This window comes from Micropterus salmoides, unplaced genomic scaffold (genome assembly GCF_014851395.1).
Source record: "Micropterus salmoides isolate LMB-PRFRI ecotype aquatic unplaced genomic scaffold, ASM1485139v1 Ms_hic_scaffold_9, whole genome shotgun sequence".
NCBI classification, from domain to species: Eukaryota; Metazoa; Chordata; class Actinopteri; order Centrarchiformes; family Centrarchidae; genus Micropterus; species Micropterus salmoides.
The window spans coordinates 24255332-24273531 of record NW_024044681.1 but is presented as its reverse complement, the minus strand read 5'-3'; the positions used below and the strand labels follow the sequence as shown (position 1 = coordinate 24273531).

The 18200-nt window shown below is 39.6% G+C and overlaps 2 protein-coding genes across 2 annotated transcripts; one reads left to right on the top strand and one right to left on the bottom strand.

Moving 5' to 3' along the window:
- The first annotated feature begins 985 nt into the window (after positions 1 to 985).
- On the top strand, positions 986 to 6775 carry chek1 (checkpoint kinase 1). Its single transcript, XM_038707947.1, has 14 exons — positions 986 to 1143; positions 1396 to 1461; positions 2068 to 2182; positions 2563 to 2671; positions 3122 to 3186; positions 3267 to 3336; positions 3430 to 3618; positions 4618 to 4722; positions 4829 to 4912; positions 5002 to 5077; positions 5160 to 5328; positions 5518 to 5649; positions 5797 to 5898; positions 6320 to 6775. Exons 2-14 carry the CDS (start codon positions 1397 to 1399, stop codon positions 6401 to 6403), a joined length of 1365 nt encoding a protein of 454 aa, XP_038563875.1. The 5' UTR covers positions 986 to 1143; position 1396; the 3' UTR covers positions 6404 to 6775.
- On the bottom strand, positions 6630 to 17466 carry LOC119896157 (V-set and immunoglobulin domain-containing protein 10-like 2). Its single transcript, XM_038709648.1, has 11 exons — positions 17082 to 17466; positions 15966 to 16241; positions 14590 to 14865; positions 12841 to 13128; positions 12503 to 12760; positions 12132 to 12422; positions 10925 to 11266; positions 9744 to 9866; positions 9623 to 9647; positions 9397 to 9497; positions 6630 to 7310 (listed from the first exon to the last, which is right to left on the bottom strand). Exons 1-11 carry the CDS (start codon positions 17464 to 17466, stop codon positions 7165 to 7167), a joined length of 2511 nt encoding a protein of 836 aa, XP_038565576.1. The 3' UTR covers positions 6630 to 7164.
- Between the last annotated feature and the right edge of the window lie 734 nt (positions 17467 to 18200).

Genomic DNA, 18200 nt, shown 5'->3' with positions numbered 1-18200 from the left:
TTTACTTTAATAAGCTTCGTGAAACGTATGCTTTCCATATAAGAAACTGAGGATGGGTCAGTGACAATTATGCCTGTTCCCATTCTAATACAGATTGATTCGTTTGTTAAATTTTGAGTTGTGTATTTAAATTGATTTGATCAAAGCATGTTCATGCTTTCAAGAGCATAAACCCTTTCACACAATTGCCTCTCCTCTAGCGCCACCGTCTGGACAAAACACACTATTGGCATGTAGGTCTAGGCACTAAAGGACTGTTTAAACAGTGCAGCCTTTCTTATAAACTTGTCACAGACTTCAGTAAATAGTAGAGAGTCCATCAAGGGCAGATATTTTTTATTTTATGTCACTGTGGGGACAATAAAAATATCTCAGAGTGAGAGATTTTTAGAAAAATTCTCACTGATGGTCTGATAAAGGCAGACCAAACCACTGTGAGACATATGAAGGGGAGGACAAAATCTTTCTAAACTTAAGGTCAAGTTTTACTATTAAGAAATCAATTTAAAATTTTGCAAACGATTGTTTTGTCCCGGTCCTTTTTATATTTATTGGTATTAATGAGTAATTCTTAGCCTACATTTTGATTTTAGGCTATTGTGCTTAGTTATATAACAGATGTATAATGCGGGTTAGCAGATATGGTCAACATATAGCCTACATGGGCCCACATTGTGATTATAATTTGATGAGCATCGGTAAATAGCTACAACATGGAGGGAAACAAAAATTTACGAATGACAGGCTAAGTAAAAAATAATAATAATATTTTTTTTTTATGTTTAACAAAAAATAAGTAAGGCTATGTTGTTGAAGTTCGCATGACATAGGCATGACATGAGAAAAAACAAGATACACAGAAATAAAATAAAGAAAAGAGTTCCAGCATTATTTACGGATTTATAAAATTAATTATTTTTATTTATTAAATTATAGTGGAAAGGCGATAATCATGAAGGTCCATGAGGAAAACGCACACGAAGAAGAAGAAGCGGAAATGACGACCGTAACGGAAGTTATCGACAGGAAAACAACAACGCGCCAAATTTGTGTCACATTCACTCCAGTAACTCTCTGAGACACAAAAGTCCAATCTTTGTGAAGACATTTGGAAAACGCTGCTGGCGGCGGTCGGCTGTGCGGGTAAGATCATTATTTCAGTACGAGTCAGGGACATCTTGCTTTTCAACTTGTTTATTGTGTTTCGTTTAGCTTAGTTCGGCATGTAAAGTTAATGACATTTAACAGCGCCGTTTCATCTTCCAAGATAAACGTTACAGAACAAGACCGTATGTGTCTGAAGTAAAAAAAATTATATGGTAAATTTTAGCCTGGAAAATGTGAGTGTGTGTTTTCTATGACAGCCTGACAAGGAATGTGTGTTTCTGTTTATAGCATGGCTGTGCCTTTTGTGCAAGACTGGGACCTTGTTCAGACACTGGGAGAAGGAGCCTATGGAGAGTATGAATCCACCTTCATCATCATCATCATTAATAATTTTTATTAATTTGCCATATTTCAAAGCAATGCATCTCCAGCTGCTTTCACACAGACACGCACGTGCACAAATTTATGCACCTGAAATCTGAACTGAAAACCAGCAAAGCAATATTTCTGTTTGACTACATCAAGGGCAAAATCAAACAAAAGGAGAAACTATTCACCTACAGTTTTTCTAACACAACTGACACTATTTATTTATTTGATCAGTGCTCTTGTGATGCTTCGCATTAAATTTTACTGGAAGAGTTAACAGCAGTTGCGGACTGCTGACACTGTTGTTTTTGTACATTTTGTACTGTTGATTTTGTAAATATGTACTTACTTACCCAGTTAACACAGGAATACTATTTTAACAGAGCTTGAAATGGACCACCGATACACTTTGGTGACTTTTTCTCTGGCACAGTACTGTACTGGCACTTAAGTCCAATAAGCAACAAATGTTTTTCCCATGTTTGAAAGACCATCTTCCTCACAGCCTCGATTTGTCCTTTCACTTTCCTTCACCTCTCTCTTGTCTTTTGTGCTCTAATCCATCTTTGCTCTTTGTGTTCATGGTTGCAGAGTGAGGCTGCTGGTGAACAGACAGACAGAGGAGGCTGTGGCAGTGAAGGTGATCGATACCTCTCAGGCTAAAGAGTGTGCTGAAAATGTCAAGAAGGAGGTCTGCGTCCATAAGGTAGGTCACCTTCAGTGTCTTGAGTGTGACCTAAAGTGTGAAAGGATAATGAAGGAGGTATGAACGCTGGGTTTAATGGCACAGTAGCAGAAACAAAATATTTTAATGTTAAGTTGTAGTAAAGTTGTCAATTTGTTGCCTTAAATATGACTTTGTAATACTTTTTTAGTTTTAACGTACATAACAATCCCTCAATGCAAGTATAAGTAAAATATGATTCATGTATTTACATGTTACATGTACACATTGTTCAGCTGCTGCAACTGTTGGAAATTCATTAACGTGGACTGGAACCACAGTTCTGATTAGTGGTTTGAAATTAATTATTTTACCAGAAATGTTAAAATTGAATTTACATGACATTTGCTACTGTTTGGTAGACGCTCAACCACCCCAACATCGTACGATTTTTTGGCCATCGGAAGGAAGGTCAGACTATGTACCTCTTCTTGGAGTACTGCACCGGAGGAGAGCTTTTCGACCGAATCGGTGAGGCAGACGATCATCAATATATGGATTCAATGTTTTGGACAATGAAATAAAACTTAAACACTCCAGCAATACCACACATTTTCTTTAGTGGGTTTTACAGCATAGTGAGCAATGCAAGAATAGCAATGTTTCTACCCAGTTTATATTTATATTCATTATAAAGTATGGGATAAGAAAATGTGCAAAAATAATTAAATAAAGGGTCTTTGCTTTCTTAAGGGTGTAGACTTGCTTTTAAGAAAAGGATTGTGATACAGCAACAATTTTTATTTTTAACCCAACAATTCAGTCTTCAGCTACTTAGTAGTTTTTAAAAATTTATTTAATTTAAAATTCGCTTGACAGTTTGATGAATATGATCATCAGTTTGATATATGTGCCCTCTTGTGTTTTGCTCTTCAAATTAAAATGGATCGTGCAGATTATTAAAAGGTTCTTTTATTTCAGAGCCTGATGTGGGGATGGCGGAGAAAGATGCTCATAGATTTTTCCAGCAGCTAATAGCGGCTGTGGTGAGTGAAGTAAATCTATGTGTTGATTTGGCCCATCACACCTTTCTGCTGTTCTTAAATTCTCAGTTGCACTTCTGCAGGAATACCTCCACGTTACTGGCATCACCCACAGAGACATAAAGCCAGAGAACATTTTGCTGGATGACAAAGGTGAGGAAATACAATGTGCATGCAGGTGTTGAAGAAATAACTTTGGTTTGCAAATATTATAAGCATCATCTGCTGATTTCTTTTACCTTTCAGATAACCTGAAGCTGACAGATTTTGGTCTGGCCACCATGTTTCGTTTCAAAGGACGAGAGCGTCTTCTGAGTCGACTCTGTGGGACGCTTCCATACGTGGCTCCGGAGCTTCTCAGCCAGAAAGAGTTCAAAGCTCAACCTGCAGATATCTGGGCTTGTGGGATAGTCCTCACTGCCATGCTGGCTGGAGGTAAGCTCACAAAGTCTGGGTTTAGGCTACAGGGGGTGATATCATATTATATCCACTTTTCTCATCTCCGATGTCAATTAACATGCACAAAAATCCTTATAGAAATCATGGGAAATAAACTCCAGAACTCTCCTGAGAATCATTGCGTTAAGTTTTCCTCAGTATCAAAGTAATCCAGCGATAGTTGTCAGTACATCCATGGGTACACTGCAAAAAGAAACTACAAATAGCTAATTTGGTGTACTTCAGTGGTGCATATTTGACAACATTTCAACAAATATATATATATATAAAAAAAAACAGGACTGAAGTTGTAGCCCACAGGTAACTAAGGCACAACATTATGACAAACCCCTGAACTACTGATTTCCATAAACCATCCCAAAGACAACCTGAGTATAAGCATATCAAACGATTTTGTGACAATCAATAGATGTTTTGAGTGGCGGCAGTGACTGTTTCACAAGATCTTACTACAGAGCTGATTTGATCCAGATCCAGGGTCTCTTTTTCATTATAAATGATATAGTTAAGGTACAGAAAAACACTCAGGCTGGTTCCAAATCATCTCCCTAAAAAAAAAAAAATATATATATATATATATATATATATATATATATATAAATAAATAAAATAAGGAAATATGACACTATAAAATATTTATGTGTATATATATATATATATAAATAAAATAAGGAAATATGACACTATAAAATATTTATGTATTTTTTTAAATATGTATTTTTAGAATTGTATTGTAATTGGATGTTCATTGTATAAAGGGCTGAATTATTACAACAGTTGCGGTGACCTCAACAACACTGACCATTTCCACGAATTCATACATTAGCTGAGCTTTCTACATATATAGATGTATAGAAGGCAACTGGCCTGGGCTATTTCTTCTCTTTGAGCCTTCAGGTTTTGCAGCAGCATTGTCTGTATGCAGTAGATGTGGGAAAACATTTTGTGTCCGTCTTTGTGTTGCTTCTTTTTTAGAGTTGCCATGGGACCAGCCCACTGAGAGCTGTCAAGAGTATTCAGATTGGCTTCAAAAGAAAACGTATCTACCTCCTTGGAAGAAAATACAACCAATGCCTCTCAGTAAGTCCCAAATAAGTGTATATGTTTTTTAAGTATATAAGTTTAAATACTTAGTTCCAAATAGTCGTGGAGATTTATTTAATTCACATTCAACCTCTCTCTTCAGGTTTGCTGTCCAAATTACTGCTGGCCAGTCCAGATGCACGGATCACCATCGCAGACATAAAGAAAGACCGCTGGTTTACTCAAGGCAAGTATTAATATTTGTTTAGTAATAAAATCAGTTCAACTCAAAGTTTATTGTTCACTGGACGGATGTCTGTGTGTGTCTTCCTGCAGGTGTAAAGCAGCCGCCTCTGTGCTCAGGAGGAAAAAAACTTCGATCAGATGCGGGACTTGTATCACGGGCCAACAGGTCAGAGCTCTCTTTCTTATTCTAACTCAATGGTGTATTTCTTTTTGTGCCTATAATCTTAAAACATTCCTCCCTCCTCCAGTGATGACAGGATGCTGTTTTCCAGCTCTCAGCCTGATTTTGCAGCAGGTGGCTGGGAAGCCATGTTGTTAATCAGCCAAACCGAAGGTCAGGTCAGCTTCTCTCAGCCGACCAAGCCAGAGCACATGTTGCTGGGTAGTCAGCTTCTGGGCACACCAGGGGCCAGTCAGGTAATTCACATATTCAGTGCTTCATCAGTTTGTAATTTCTTTATAGAAGATATCTGACAAATTTCCCGCAACACAGGCACAGGGTCCTGTTTTCCTATACAAAAGCAGTTTTACGTTGAAATCCTACCTTAAAATGCTGCATTGATGCGTTAATGCTGTCTTTAACTTCTGCTTACTTTCTGTGCGTAGTCACCGTGGCAAAGATTAGTGCGGAGAATGACGCGTTTCTTCACCACTGTGAATGCCGACGCCTCCTTATCGGCCCTGAAAGATGCCTGTGACGGCCTGGCACTTGGCTTCAAACTCAGCTGCACCAAACAGGTACATCTGTACTCAAGTATACAGGGTTCAAAATTATAAAGAGGTGAAATACATTCTTTGACACCTGACCAGGTTAACATCCTGAACCTTTTTCAGCTTCTATAGACCATAATACAGTTTAGTATAATTAACCTCTCTGCCCTGTAGGTGACAGTGAGCACACTGGACAAACGCAACAACAAACTCATCTTCAAAGTCCATTTACTAGAGCTGAATCAGATAGTGCTGCTGGATTTCAGACTGTCTAAGGTGGGTATAGTCAACTGTGGTATAACCCTAGGACAAATCTAGTTAGAACATGTGTTACATCTTTCAGCCGTATTTATCTTTAAAGAGGGGTTTTCAAACTTTGGTTGTGACACACAGCTCATGGAGGCAATCAAGGTATTTTAAAACCCCTTAGGGCCATTTGCTGCAATTTGTGTCAAACACCACAGATTTCCTTTGCAAATAAATGTCCACAAATCTGCTTATAAATCATAGAAAAAAGATGCTCCTTATAAATCCAGAACTTGCCTGAGAATCATCACATTATTAAGTGTTCTTTAGCAGTATTAATTAAACTTAATAAAAGGATTAAGAAATCACCTAATGGGTCTGCCTAAGAGTGCATTTATCTCAGTGCAAGTTTCCTTCATCAAGATGTTGACGTGTATCTGTGTGTTACCAGGGTGACGGTCTGGAGTTCAAGCGTCTCTTTGTGAAAATAAAACAGAAGCTCGGTGAAATCATCAGCACTCAGAAGATCACATGAGCTGCCTCTGCAAATAAATGCACAGTACTATGGACCTGTATATATTTAGCTGTTCCGCTGATGTATTGTAATGTATTCTGCTCTTCTGTGTCTTTTTGTTTTCTTGTTTGCTCCTATCCCTGTGAGAAGCAGTTAAATGTTAGATTTCAGGAGGGTAGATACTTTTTTAAGGGGGTTTGTTATTAGGTTTAGATTAATGTTAGAATGTAATTATTGTTGAAGGTAGATACACAAAGGGATAGATGTGTGTGTGTGTGTGTGTGTGTGTGTGTGTGTGTCTGTCTATGTTCTGCATTTTAAAAAGACTGATGTTGACTTGTTTTGATGTCTGACATGATATAGTCCAAAGTCTTGAATAAATTATTAAAAGACCAACGTTGTAAGTCAAATGTTCTGCGAGACATGATTCATATAATCAACATGACCTCTGACTCAGAAAAGGATAATGTTATCCTCTGTGTGTGAAATTGTTAGATAAGGAAACAGTAGGTAGGTAGCCTGCTAAAACAGTTTTCTTTGTTTAAAACCCCCCGCAAAGGAGTATACATACATATAATTTAATGTAGAAATCAATGAATCACTTATTTTTATGCTTCAAATTACAGTATGACAATGTTTTTTTAGCGAAAGATATACTGCATGAGGAGAGTTTGTAATGACTATTGTAGTTGAATCAAAGTCACTGTAATGCTTGTGCAAACTATCTACTGTCTACAAAAACAACAATTCCAGGTTACATTATAACTGAATGAGTCTGATGACTATGGGTCTGTAACGTTGACGGTGATTGTGACGCTGACGGGTTCATTGTCATCTCCAGGGGGAGGGGCTTGGCTGATAGTGGGAATGGCACTCCCAGGTGAGGTGGTGAGGGGTGAAGATGCCCGGGGTATAGCCATGGTCGGACCTGTAAAAGACCAACGTCAAGGGTCAGCATCAGGTAGACCAATGATAATGTTTGAAAACATCACGTTTGGAGTGCAGGGCCTTTCAACACTTAAATACATCACTAGCTTGCAAAAAAGCCAGATGCAATTTTTTAAATTCACATTTAGTCATTAATGCACTCAGTAAACATGTCAGTGTTATTTTAAATGTATTGTTAATATTGTTTGCTATTAAAAAGAAGAAAAAAGGGTTAAGTAACTGCTGCAACGGAAAAAGGGCTTGGACGGAAAAAAAGAATAGAGCTATGGAAACACACAATACACTAGTAATGGGAGATAGATGCCATGTAGCTTAAATAGATAGGAAGAATACAATCAACCTGAGGAGACACTTGAAGGCTTACCACCCTGCTATCTATGCCAAGTTAAATGAGCTAACTGTAAGTCTTAATGGTAACTTAGCACATACTTTTGATAACATTAAGTCAATATTACTGGGAAGTCGTCTATGTTAACTTGCCAACTGCCTTTTGTCTGTTAAAAAAAAAGCTTTTTCTCTTACTGTAATAGTTTTTGTTTTGCTGAATCAAATGAACAGATGACCCTGGCTTCCAAGCTAACATTGGTTGCACAATGTGTTTGCTTGCTTCATAACTTGTGAGTGAAACATGCAGGGCTTGACAATTAACTTTATAACTTGTCTGGGACAAGTGACGTTTTTGGTAAAATGCTTTATAATGTATTGTGCTATCGTTTGAGTGAAACATTGGTACAAATGTTGTCTTTTCAGACCTGTTCTCCATTGTGTCTAAATGCACATCACGTGTTGCTGCTATAACGTTTATAGAGTGCAAGCTTATTTATTTATATATTTGGACAAGCAACTTGTAATTATGCTCAATCCGTTTTTACTTACTTGTCCTTACCAGAAAATGCTTGATTGCGTGCCCTGAACATGCATGGCTTATCCCTGTATTCCCAGGGTCGTATTGTCAAAGGGCTTGAAGTAAGGGCTATATTTGCAATTGAAATTGAACTTGAGAAACAACGAAGGGAGATGGACATTTTAAATTTTGATTGAATGGTAAAAATCTGTTCAGTCTCTGTAGAGATATCGATGTCTAAAGACAAGAAACCTGTCATGCCCACAAATCTGAGGATGTAGATTTAAAGGAGTATAACGTCAGTAGGCTATAAGCTATAGGTGGGTGATTTCAACATATTGACCCAAGGAAACATATATTGAACATGGCATTGACCTAGGGAAAAAAGAAGATTGCTGAGAGCATAAGACCCTAGTTTCCAATTTACAATACCTGTATTGGCCTAATTAAATTAGTTTAAAGAGAAAAAACATTTGAACTAAAATGTAATGACTTTTCGTTGACTAAAACTGGTCTAAAACCATTAAAGATAAAAATGTCATTGAAACAAATAAGAATTTTCATTCAGAGATTAAGACTAACAAAATAGCTGCTAAGATTGACAATGAGTGAAGACAACAAGACAATTTAACCAAAGTGACATTTCTTAAATATTGACGTCCAAATAAGTGTCGTAACCCACAGACTGTGTAAAAGAAGTGGATTTAGCCACCGTGACACCCATTGGTTTTTGGATTACACCTTTGAAGCCTTGAGTTTAGCATTTTGGCCATCGCCATCTTGTTTTTTTGGAACCAGAAGTGACCATATTTGGAGGTGCTGATATGCATTGCTACGCGTGACAGGTCACCATGGTAGTGACTTGTTAATCACAGTGTAGCCACTCCCTAAAGCGTACCCTGCTTTATTGTCTATTTTACTCTTTATTGGAGCGTAATTTACTAAGTGAACACCATGTTGTGTTGAAGAAGAGTTGAAACTAGCAACTGAGACCATAAACTCATTAGGAAAGTGTTTACTGAGGTAATAAATCATGTTAATTTTCTCATAGACTTCTATACAATCTGGGTTTTTTTTTGCAACAGGTGTAGTCGCCCACTGTTGTTATTGCTATTAGAAAGAATGCAGGTTTAAGACCCAGAGGTTCCTGCTTGGTAACCCTGAAGCATACAGTTCATCTTTAGATTTTCACGAAACTGCGTTTAATTTGTGTTCATCTTGCCTGGACTGGATAATCCACCAATCTCCTCTACTCCTCCCTCTGAGCCGCCTACTACTTCATCCTCTGGGATGTTGATGTTTTCCCTCGACTGGCTGTGCTGCCTGGATTATACCAAAAGAAGAAACCGTTTTAATAGCATGTCTGTAGACCACATTGGCTGTCAACATTATGACAAACTGCACATTTTTATAGTATATAGTATATAGACAGTAATACAGATACTCACAAACCAAACAGCATGTCATGTAGTCCTGGAGGAAGAAACACAGAACATTTATGTAACATATCGGGACAATGGCTTTATTGCTCAAGTCATTATGATGTCGGTGCTTGTGTGTGGGACTCACGAGGATTGTTGTTGCGATTGCGAATTATGAACACAAACAGCAGCGCTGTGAGGATGGCTGCAAAGAGCATCCCGCCTATAACTGCTCCAATCACAGCAGGGTACAAATTGTAGCGTGGTTCCGCTGCAACACATCAGAGTTACACATTGCAAAATAGTACACCTCTGACCAAACACAGACAGTTGCTGCACTTAATAAATGTCTCATGTTGTTTTTTCACCTTCCTTTAGTGGTTCTCAACCCATGTTCGAAATGTTAGCTTCACTGTAAATTACTAAAATAATTTGGGAAAATGTGTTTGTTCTTAGGTTTGGTTGACAAAGTAATTAGGTTTGAGCAAGACTGTGTAACCTTTGAAAGAGGAAACAACACATTCTTCCTCTTACAATTAAAAAGTTTAATTCATAAGCAATAAAACACCATTGCTCAGTTTAGTACACTCCATGGTGGCTAATTTAGCAAACTTTATGAAGATATTGCTTTTTAACTGACATTCCCGAGTCAGGTTGCTGACTAGTGGCTTTTCTTTGCTTGTGGTACTGATAAACTTTCTTTTAGCATTTACCATTATCCTTATGATTGTCACTTCTGGCCACTATGGCCGCTGTGCTGTATGCACATGTATGCTGAACTGAGCATAGGTGTGGACTGAACTGACTGATTGACAGTACAGGGGTTGAAAACCACTGGCCTTTCCTACCCTGACAACTGACCTACAAGCCTTTCTAGACCCAAAACAATCACCTGGCTTGGTTAGAGCAATCAATTAACACAAATAATTTACAAAACGTAGCACACAGGGCCAGTTTGAGGGTAGGTAAGGAACAGGTCAGAGAAGGAGGTAAAGAGGAAGTGAGTGGAAGTTGTGAAGCTGTGAGGTGTGTGTAACTGTTTGTATGTGTTTTTAGTTTGTGTGAGTCTTTCACCTAAGTGGATAACAAAAAAAGAAAAACAAATAAGTTAGACTGTCATCAAAACAGCAATCACAGCAAGACACTGACATTGAATGTTTGAATATTACCTAACTCACATGTCACATCTTTAAAAGTTTCTCCTGCCTTTGCCCATTTTTAACCATCTCTTTGTTAAGACATCCCTGACTCAAGCCTGTGTCTTTGCTCAGTTCTCTGCCAAAAGTTCTGTATCTGACCACATTTCCTCATTCTGTTCACTTACTATACCTGGAGTCTTTGCTGCAGAGGGGTGTCCGATGGTGCGGTGGTTCACAGGTGTGATGCGGAACCGGTAGGTAGCAGTCGGTATCAGACTCCCTACTGTATGACTCCTGATGTCTGGGTCCTTGATGATGTTACTGTACCAGACTGGTGGGCTGATCGTCACCTTTGAATCATTGCTGCTGCCTCTCCTTCCTGGTCGCTCTGACACCCATATGTGCTCCAGGATGAAACCTGTCCAACCTCCATCTGTCTCGTTCTGTACCTGCCACTCCAGGTCCACCTCGTTACGCTGTCGGCTGTTGTACTTTGTCTTGACCAGGGTTGCATTGGGTGGCATTGGGTACCCTGAAAAAAAGACAAAACACAAACAGTCAGATATGCACTTCACCTGACTGAAATATTTCAACAACTAGTGGATGGATTGCCATAAAATGTGGTTCAGACATTCATGTCCCTCCTGATGGATTGTAATTACTCCGGTGACTCCCTCACTTTCAGTCTAGCACCACCATCAGGTCATACTGTAATTTGTCCAGTATTTTGTTTCGTCACCAAATATCCAAAATATATCCAAAACATTCCCTTCAGCTTCAGTTGTACAATTTGTTTAGTGCTATGTATTTTTAGCATTTTTATATGGTGAACATTATACCTCCTTACCATGAGCATGTTAGCATTCAGCTAAAAACCCAAATGAAGCTGTATACTCTTAGTCTTACTGGGAAATATGCTTATTCACTTTTTTCCTAAGAGTTGAGAAGATTGATACCACCCCAATGTCAGTGCAGTGAATATGAAGTTACAGCCAGTGGCTAGTTAGCTTAGTTTAGCATAAAGACTTGAAACTGGGGGAAACTGCAAGCCTGGCTCTTTCCAAAAGTAACAAACTCCTTCTACTACCAGCACATCTAAAGCTCACCAATTAATACATTACTTCTTCTTTATTTAAATTTGTGCTAAAGTGTAACAATGATAATTGGTTTTATTTTTTTTTACAAGTGGTTATTTGTTGGACTATTTCTTGTTTGGGTGCCATGACTTCCTTGAGTCTCTGTTTGTTGCCTGACAAGACCTGAGGAAGTCTGCCAAAAGTCCCGTATCTGACCACATTTTCCTCACTCTGTTCACTGGCCAGGTAAAGTCTGATACGTATCCCTGTGAAAGCTCTGACAGGAAGACAACAAATACAGGTGAAAAATAAAACTCTTACTCTTGACCACTAAAGTGACATTGATTTCAGTTCCTCCCACTGCGTTGGAAGTGGAGCACCTGTACTCGCCGCTGTCTTGAGTCTCACGTGTGTCTCTCACAGTCAGATTGGCCCATGCAGATGTTCGCAGCAGTGTGTACTTCGAGGTGCCTTGGACATCCACTCCCCGATTATTAAACCAGCTGATTTCACTGACAGGAAGGTAGTTGGTTCTCAGGTTGCAGGTGAGCTGGACATCACTCCCCTCGTATACAGACACAACTCTGCGCTGTGTCAGCAATACAGGAGCCTCTACAGGTGACAAGGTATAAATTCATTAACAAACCATATCTGCTATTTGTTGTAAGGTGTTTCTGGCAATGTAAACTGACCCAGTGTGAGCCTGCAGGTCTTGGTTTGGCCCAGAAGTGGATGCTTAGCATAGCAGGTGTAGGGTTTCCCGCTGGGGGCGGTGCCAGAGCGAATGATCAGGATGTTGGAGTTTTCTTCCCCACCTTTGCCTTGGCCTCCCGGGCCTTCCCACCACACCAAGGCTTTCGGGGCCCCTCCATCCCAGGAGCAGGACAGCATCAGATACTGGTTGTTGTTAGTCACATAGGCAAAACACACTGGCTCTGCAAGGGGAATATCTGATGGAGGAGAAGACGTTTTAATGAGATGCGAGAAGTTTTGTAATCAGTGAGCAAAACTTTCTCTTTCTGTTGCTTACATGTGCGTGTGCTGCACTCTGTCGATTGTTTGAGTGCCACGTGGGAGCCCGTGCATGTAAACAAGCTGTTGTTGATAGTCACGCCTTCAGATGGCAACACAATGGCAGTGTTAGTCAGTGGATTTGTTTGTTGCCCTGCGCCTGCCTCGTCTTGTCCCACTCCTTTCAGGTCTCCGGTCCATTTAAGGGAGGGTGAAGGGAATCCACCGGACCAGGAGCAGAGCAATCTCAGAGAGGTGTAATTCAGAGCAGGCTCCACAGAACAGGAGGGGGAGCCATCGGGCGGGTCTGTGGGGATAAGATACAGCGTAACGAGGCAGTGATGTGCATAGTGGGGGCTACATGAGGTCATCAGGGCCAGAGAAAGTCCCTGTGGGGCTACAGTATTCCAGGATGACAAGTATGAATCATCTTACAAAATGGATCGAAGAAATATGCTTTTCATTGGATGTCTTTTCACTTGAAACCTTTTCTTGTGATAGAGCTAGATTACACAGATGAATGTGTAGTCAGTAATACAAAGCCTGTCTTTTCTAATGTGAAAGGTGTGCATAAAAAGGGAATGCTATCTATCTCTCTTGGGCGATGTATCCTTTTAGATCAGACACATGATCTGAGTGACTACCAGAAATGCAGAAACTCAGCAAAACCAAACAGGAGAGCAGAATGACAAGCACCGGCCTTCTAGCCAACCAACACTTGCCATGGCTGTGACATCACAGCATGATACCTGCCAGAGAGTCCCATCAACTTCCCAGATGGCCTGAACAGGAGAATAGGTCTGCAGCACTTCCACACTCTGCTGTTTGTGTGTGTCTTGGCGTGTAAGTGAGTGCATGTGCATTTGCAACCTTTTGGGTCTGTTTTGAAGTCTTAGTGAGTATACAGAGCTTGAAATATGAGAGGTGATGGACTGAATGGAGTAATGTTTAAAGCAGAAGAATCGAAGGAGGTTGAAAACAGTTGGAAGTGAAATGATCAGTGAGTTGTATTCAAGGAGGAGATTCAAGATGAAAGGAGGTGATTACGATCCTGGATTTTTGTTCTCTTAGCCTTGTACCATAAATGTCAAGTCTGAATCTCAGTCTTTGCCATTTGCAGCACAAAGACAAAAGAACACAGGCTGGGACTGACTAGACAGGAGCAGGAGGACTGATGTACGACAGCATATTAGGGCCATTGTAGATTTTTTTTTTACAGAGCTGGGGAAGTGGTAATTTACGAGAAAAGGTTTTTTCTTCAGTCATTAATAACACAAGACAAGAGTCAGTGCAAATATAAAAGGTGATGCTTTCAGACAGTTAGGCAGATATGAGCGATTCTAACAAAGCCATTTGAAAGCATGTGTCACATCTTAGTCATTTATTAATATCTGCAGTTCTTCTGCAGTTGTTCATGCTTTTGGCCTTTCAAAAGAAGGAAATATCTCAAAATACTGGTCGGTGAAAGTAGCTTAGATGTGACAGCTGTTGTTATTAACATCTGCATACCACCTTTTCAGTAGACTACAGACAAAATCACATCTAAAAAGTAGTATTAAATAATTTTTCTTGCAAATTTATGATGTATAATCTTGAATATTCTAGTTTTTTTCTTGTAAATTTGTATGTTTTTTCTCATAAATGTATGACTTTAATCTTGAAATATTACCCCCCTCACCTGGCTCCGTAGTTATTATTGTTTCACCAAGAATCGCCCTAATATGATGTCATACCGGTGGCATGGTCCAAGGTCAGAGATCACACTCACAGTAGACAGTCAGGCTGATGGTTTTTTTGGAGCGGGTGTTGAGGTAGGTGTTCTGTGCCAAGCAAGTGTAGTCGCCGGTGTGCATGCGGAGGATCTTGATGATGGTGAACTGCGGCCCGGTGAAGACCTGGGAGTTATTGTAGAACCAGACGTACTGACTGACCGGGTTGGACTGGGCCTGACACATTAAAGAAACAGTCTCTCTCTCCAGGGCCGAGTATCCCCGCTCTGTCAGACTGTACGGAGTCACGTCTATCTGAGGAATGTCCGGGCCAACTGAGGAGAAAGAACATGAACACACTCCAGATGTGAAAGATGCAGACATGTTACGTACACACAGCTGAGTAACCTGATGTTTAGAACTGACGTTTTATAGTGAGACACATCCTACACTGCAACACTCTTATTGTCAGTACGTCCTCAATATCATTAGCACCCCCTTCCATCTGTTAAATCCTCCAAACCTGAGTGAATGTGCACCTGTGATTGTGATGTTTTGTTGGATATTTGAATGTGAATTGTGTCCATGTGCATGTGTGTGTTCACTGATGTTGATGGGATGGTGCTGTTATACACTGTGTCCATAACAAGGTCCACCACCATACCTGTGTGGTCATTAAACCTGCAATGACTGATATTTTTGGCCCCTCAGGGTCAGCGGAAACAAGTTCTGTGTATTGATTTGCAGTGACCCTTTCGACAAATGCACAAGTGAACCCAAACCAAATCTACAAAACAGTCGGATTTAAATATACTGTACAAAATATCCAGCATATGTAAATTTTATACAGGTTGTTAAAAAATCCTGGAGTGTAAGTACTTACATATACAGTACACAGATTTTGAAAATACGAGCCAAAGCAGAAAGAATACAACACTGTGTTTTAAATGCCAAGAGAACAAAAGAGAATGAATTTAAATAAATGGAAACTTGAAGTATAGAGTTGTCCACAAAAGCTGACATATGACTAAAACATGAAACAGTGTGAGTAATGATTTATTAAACTCGTCATTCAAGACATGTCACATGGTGACATTTTCTCTGAGTGTGACAAATGCTGAAGATGCATGTCTTCGCAATTTATTGATTACCACTCACACATCAAATGCCAAAGAAAAGAAAGCTCCGCATTAGATGGAAAAGCCATCAAAGCATAACAATTCATGTCTGCCTCATCTCCAATTCCTGCTGGTGCCATGGTTTTAATGAGCATTAGAGGGCTTATATTTTGAAATTTGACAAAAACCTTTGAACAACTTGTGAAAAGGGAAACAAATATGCACAATAATCTATTAATGTTATAAATACATGTAGTCTCTTTAAAAAGGTTAACCTTGTACAAAAAGTTAGAAAACCCAAGCGCAAAAATACTCACAGATGATGTCCAGCCATAACCGGTTGGAGGTCTCGCTGTTGACGGCGTTGCTGGCCACACAGCGGTACCAGCCTGTGTGGTCACGGTTGATGTCGGTTATGTTCACAACGCTGGTGTTGCCCTGTGCAAAGGTTGAGATGTTGCCACTGCGTGTTTCATGCTGCCACACATACTGGATCGGTCCAGTCCCATTGTCCAGATTGCAGCGCATCCACATTGTAGATCCTTCCACTGGTGATGCGTCACTGATCAAGAGGTAAGGTTTACTGACGGGAACTGTATTCAAGACAAAGTCACACGCTTAGGTATGTTTACTGTCTCTAAAGCAGGTTAAGAACACATATGGTCAGAAAATATATGTATGTCATTTTACCTTTTAAGTGTTTATTCTAAAGTGTTGAACTATTCCATTAAGAAAACCATTCAGCAGAGTCACAGCCGAGCTACACCAAGGCCTGAACTGACTACTCCACCCATTGTTTGGAAGTGATACATATTTAGCCCAGATACCAAAGCCATCAACAGTGATTGCATCTGCATCAACTTGGTGGTGACTGTGTTGCAATGGAATGATTTTATTTTTGCTCATCGGATGTGTGTCAGACTGTTTCTTCTGCTTCTTCTGTTGTACATGAGACCAAAAGTTTTCATTAGACGGTAACGCACTTGAGTTAAACGTCAGTTGGCTGTTCTGATTTAAGTAATTTAAAGACGATATGGTAGGAAAAAATTACAGACACTAGGGGAAATACAGAGGGAGAAATAAAAGATGGTTTTGTGAGATTTGGTTTTGTTTCCACGCTGTGTGCGGGTACCAGTCTCTTCAGCAAAGTGTCAATAAACAGTGATGTGTAAGTCATTGTGAGTATCAGGGAACTTCTTCATCACACCTGGATCCTTATCAAAAAAGTTTGTTTATGTCATGCATTTAAGTAGGAAAAAATAATATTGATATATTGTTCTCAGGTTTTTGAATATGGATGGGTGTTGGCCTTAGTTGAGCTCTAGCGTCCAGGTGTGTTTAAGTAGTGTTTGGAAACATGCAGATTTTGTTTATCAAAGATGGAATAACAGGGTGGTTTCAGACAAAGTGTTCCACAGTGTAGGGATTCTTACCTCGGACAGTGAGGTGCACGTAGTAGTAGTAGACTTTGGGCTCCACTTCTATGTCATAGAAGGCCTGGCAGGTGAAGAGGCCATGAGCAGCCAGAGGCAGTTTCTCAATGCTCACAGCTGCACTGTTTGAGATGACTGTCAGCTGTCCGAGTGTCTCGGCCAGCTTCTGGAGCTTCGGCCCATACCCCAAATCATACACCACAGCTTTTATAGCTTCAGTACCGGGCTTGGTGAAGCTCCATATGTACATGTCAGGTAAGGTGGTACCGCACTCAAGGATTACCGCTTTTCCCACCACCCCATACACACTGGTGTCCTGGTACACCACCTCCCCTTTGTTGTTATCGATCTGCACCGCTGGAGGAGGGAGAGGATACACAGACATGCAGGGAAAATTATGTGTGCGAAGGAAAAGGAGATGGTGGTGTCGTGTGCCCTGCTAGTGTTCAGTTACGGGATTGATTACACTATAAGTTTCAGACACTGTGTAATAGTTTAACAAGGGATTCCAAAACAGATAACTGGATTAGTCAAATTATATTTCCTGGAATATTCAATTTATCAACCATCTTTTGCTTCCTTAGCTGTTCTTTTTTTCTTCTCACAGACCTTTTAGGCGATACGATTCAAATAAATATCGCAATATTGGTATAAATATTTTTAAGTGAGATACTGTATCCTAGTGTGGCAGAAGGTGTGCAAATATCGCATATCACATAATCAAATTGACTTTCAGTGCGATTAACTGTTTTCCAATGTTACACATTATTAAACAAAATCAAACGATAAATTGGTCAGGACAATATATATATCCATATACTTGCTCATCTCAGATATATATTTATGTATGTATTGTTATGTAACTTCAGTATTAAATATTAATATCAGCGTCCATTATCAAGTTTCTGCAATAGTTCAAATCTGAAATTTGTAAAAGAAAATTACAACAGATTCCACTAAAAGTCGATGATAAATCATTTTCACCCAGCCCTATCAGCAGTTCTATTAGTTTGTCTTAATATGTTCATCAACTATTGAAATCATGTTATATAGAAAGCCAATTTTTAACTGCAACTCAGATAAGTGTAAATGAATCCAAAGACATTGGAAAACCCTTAC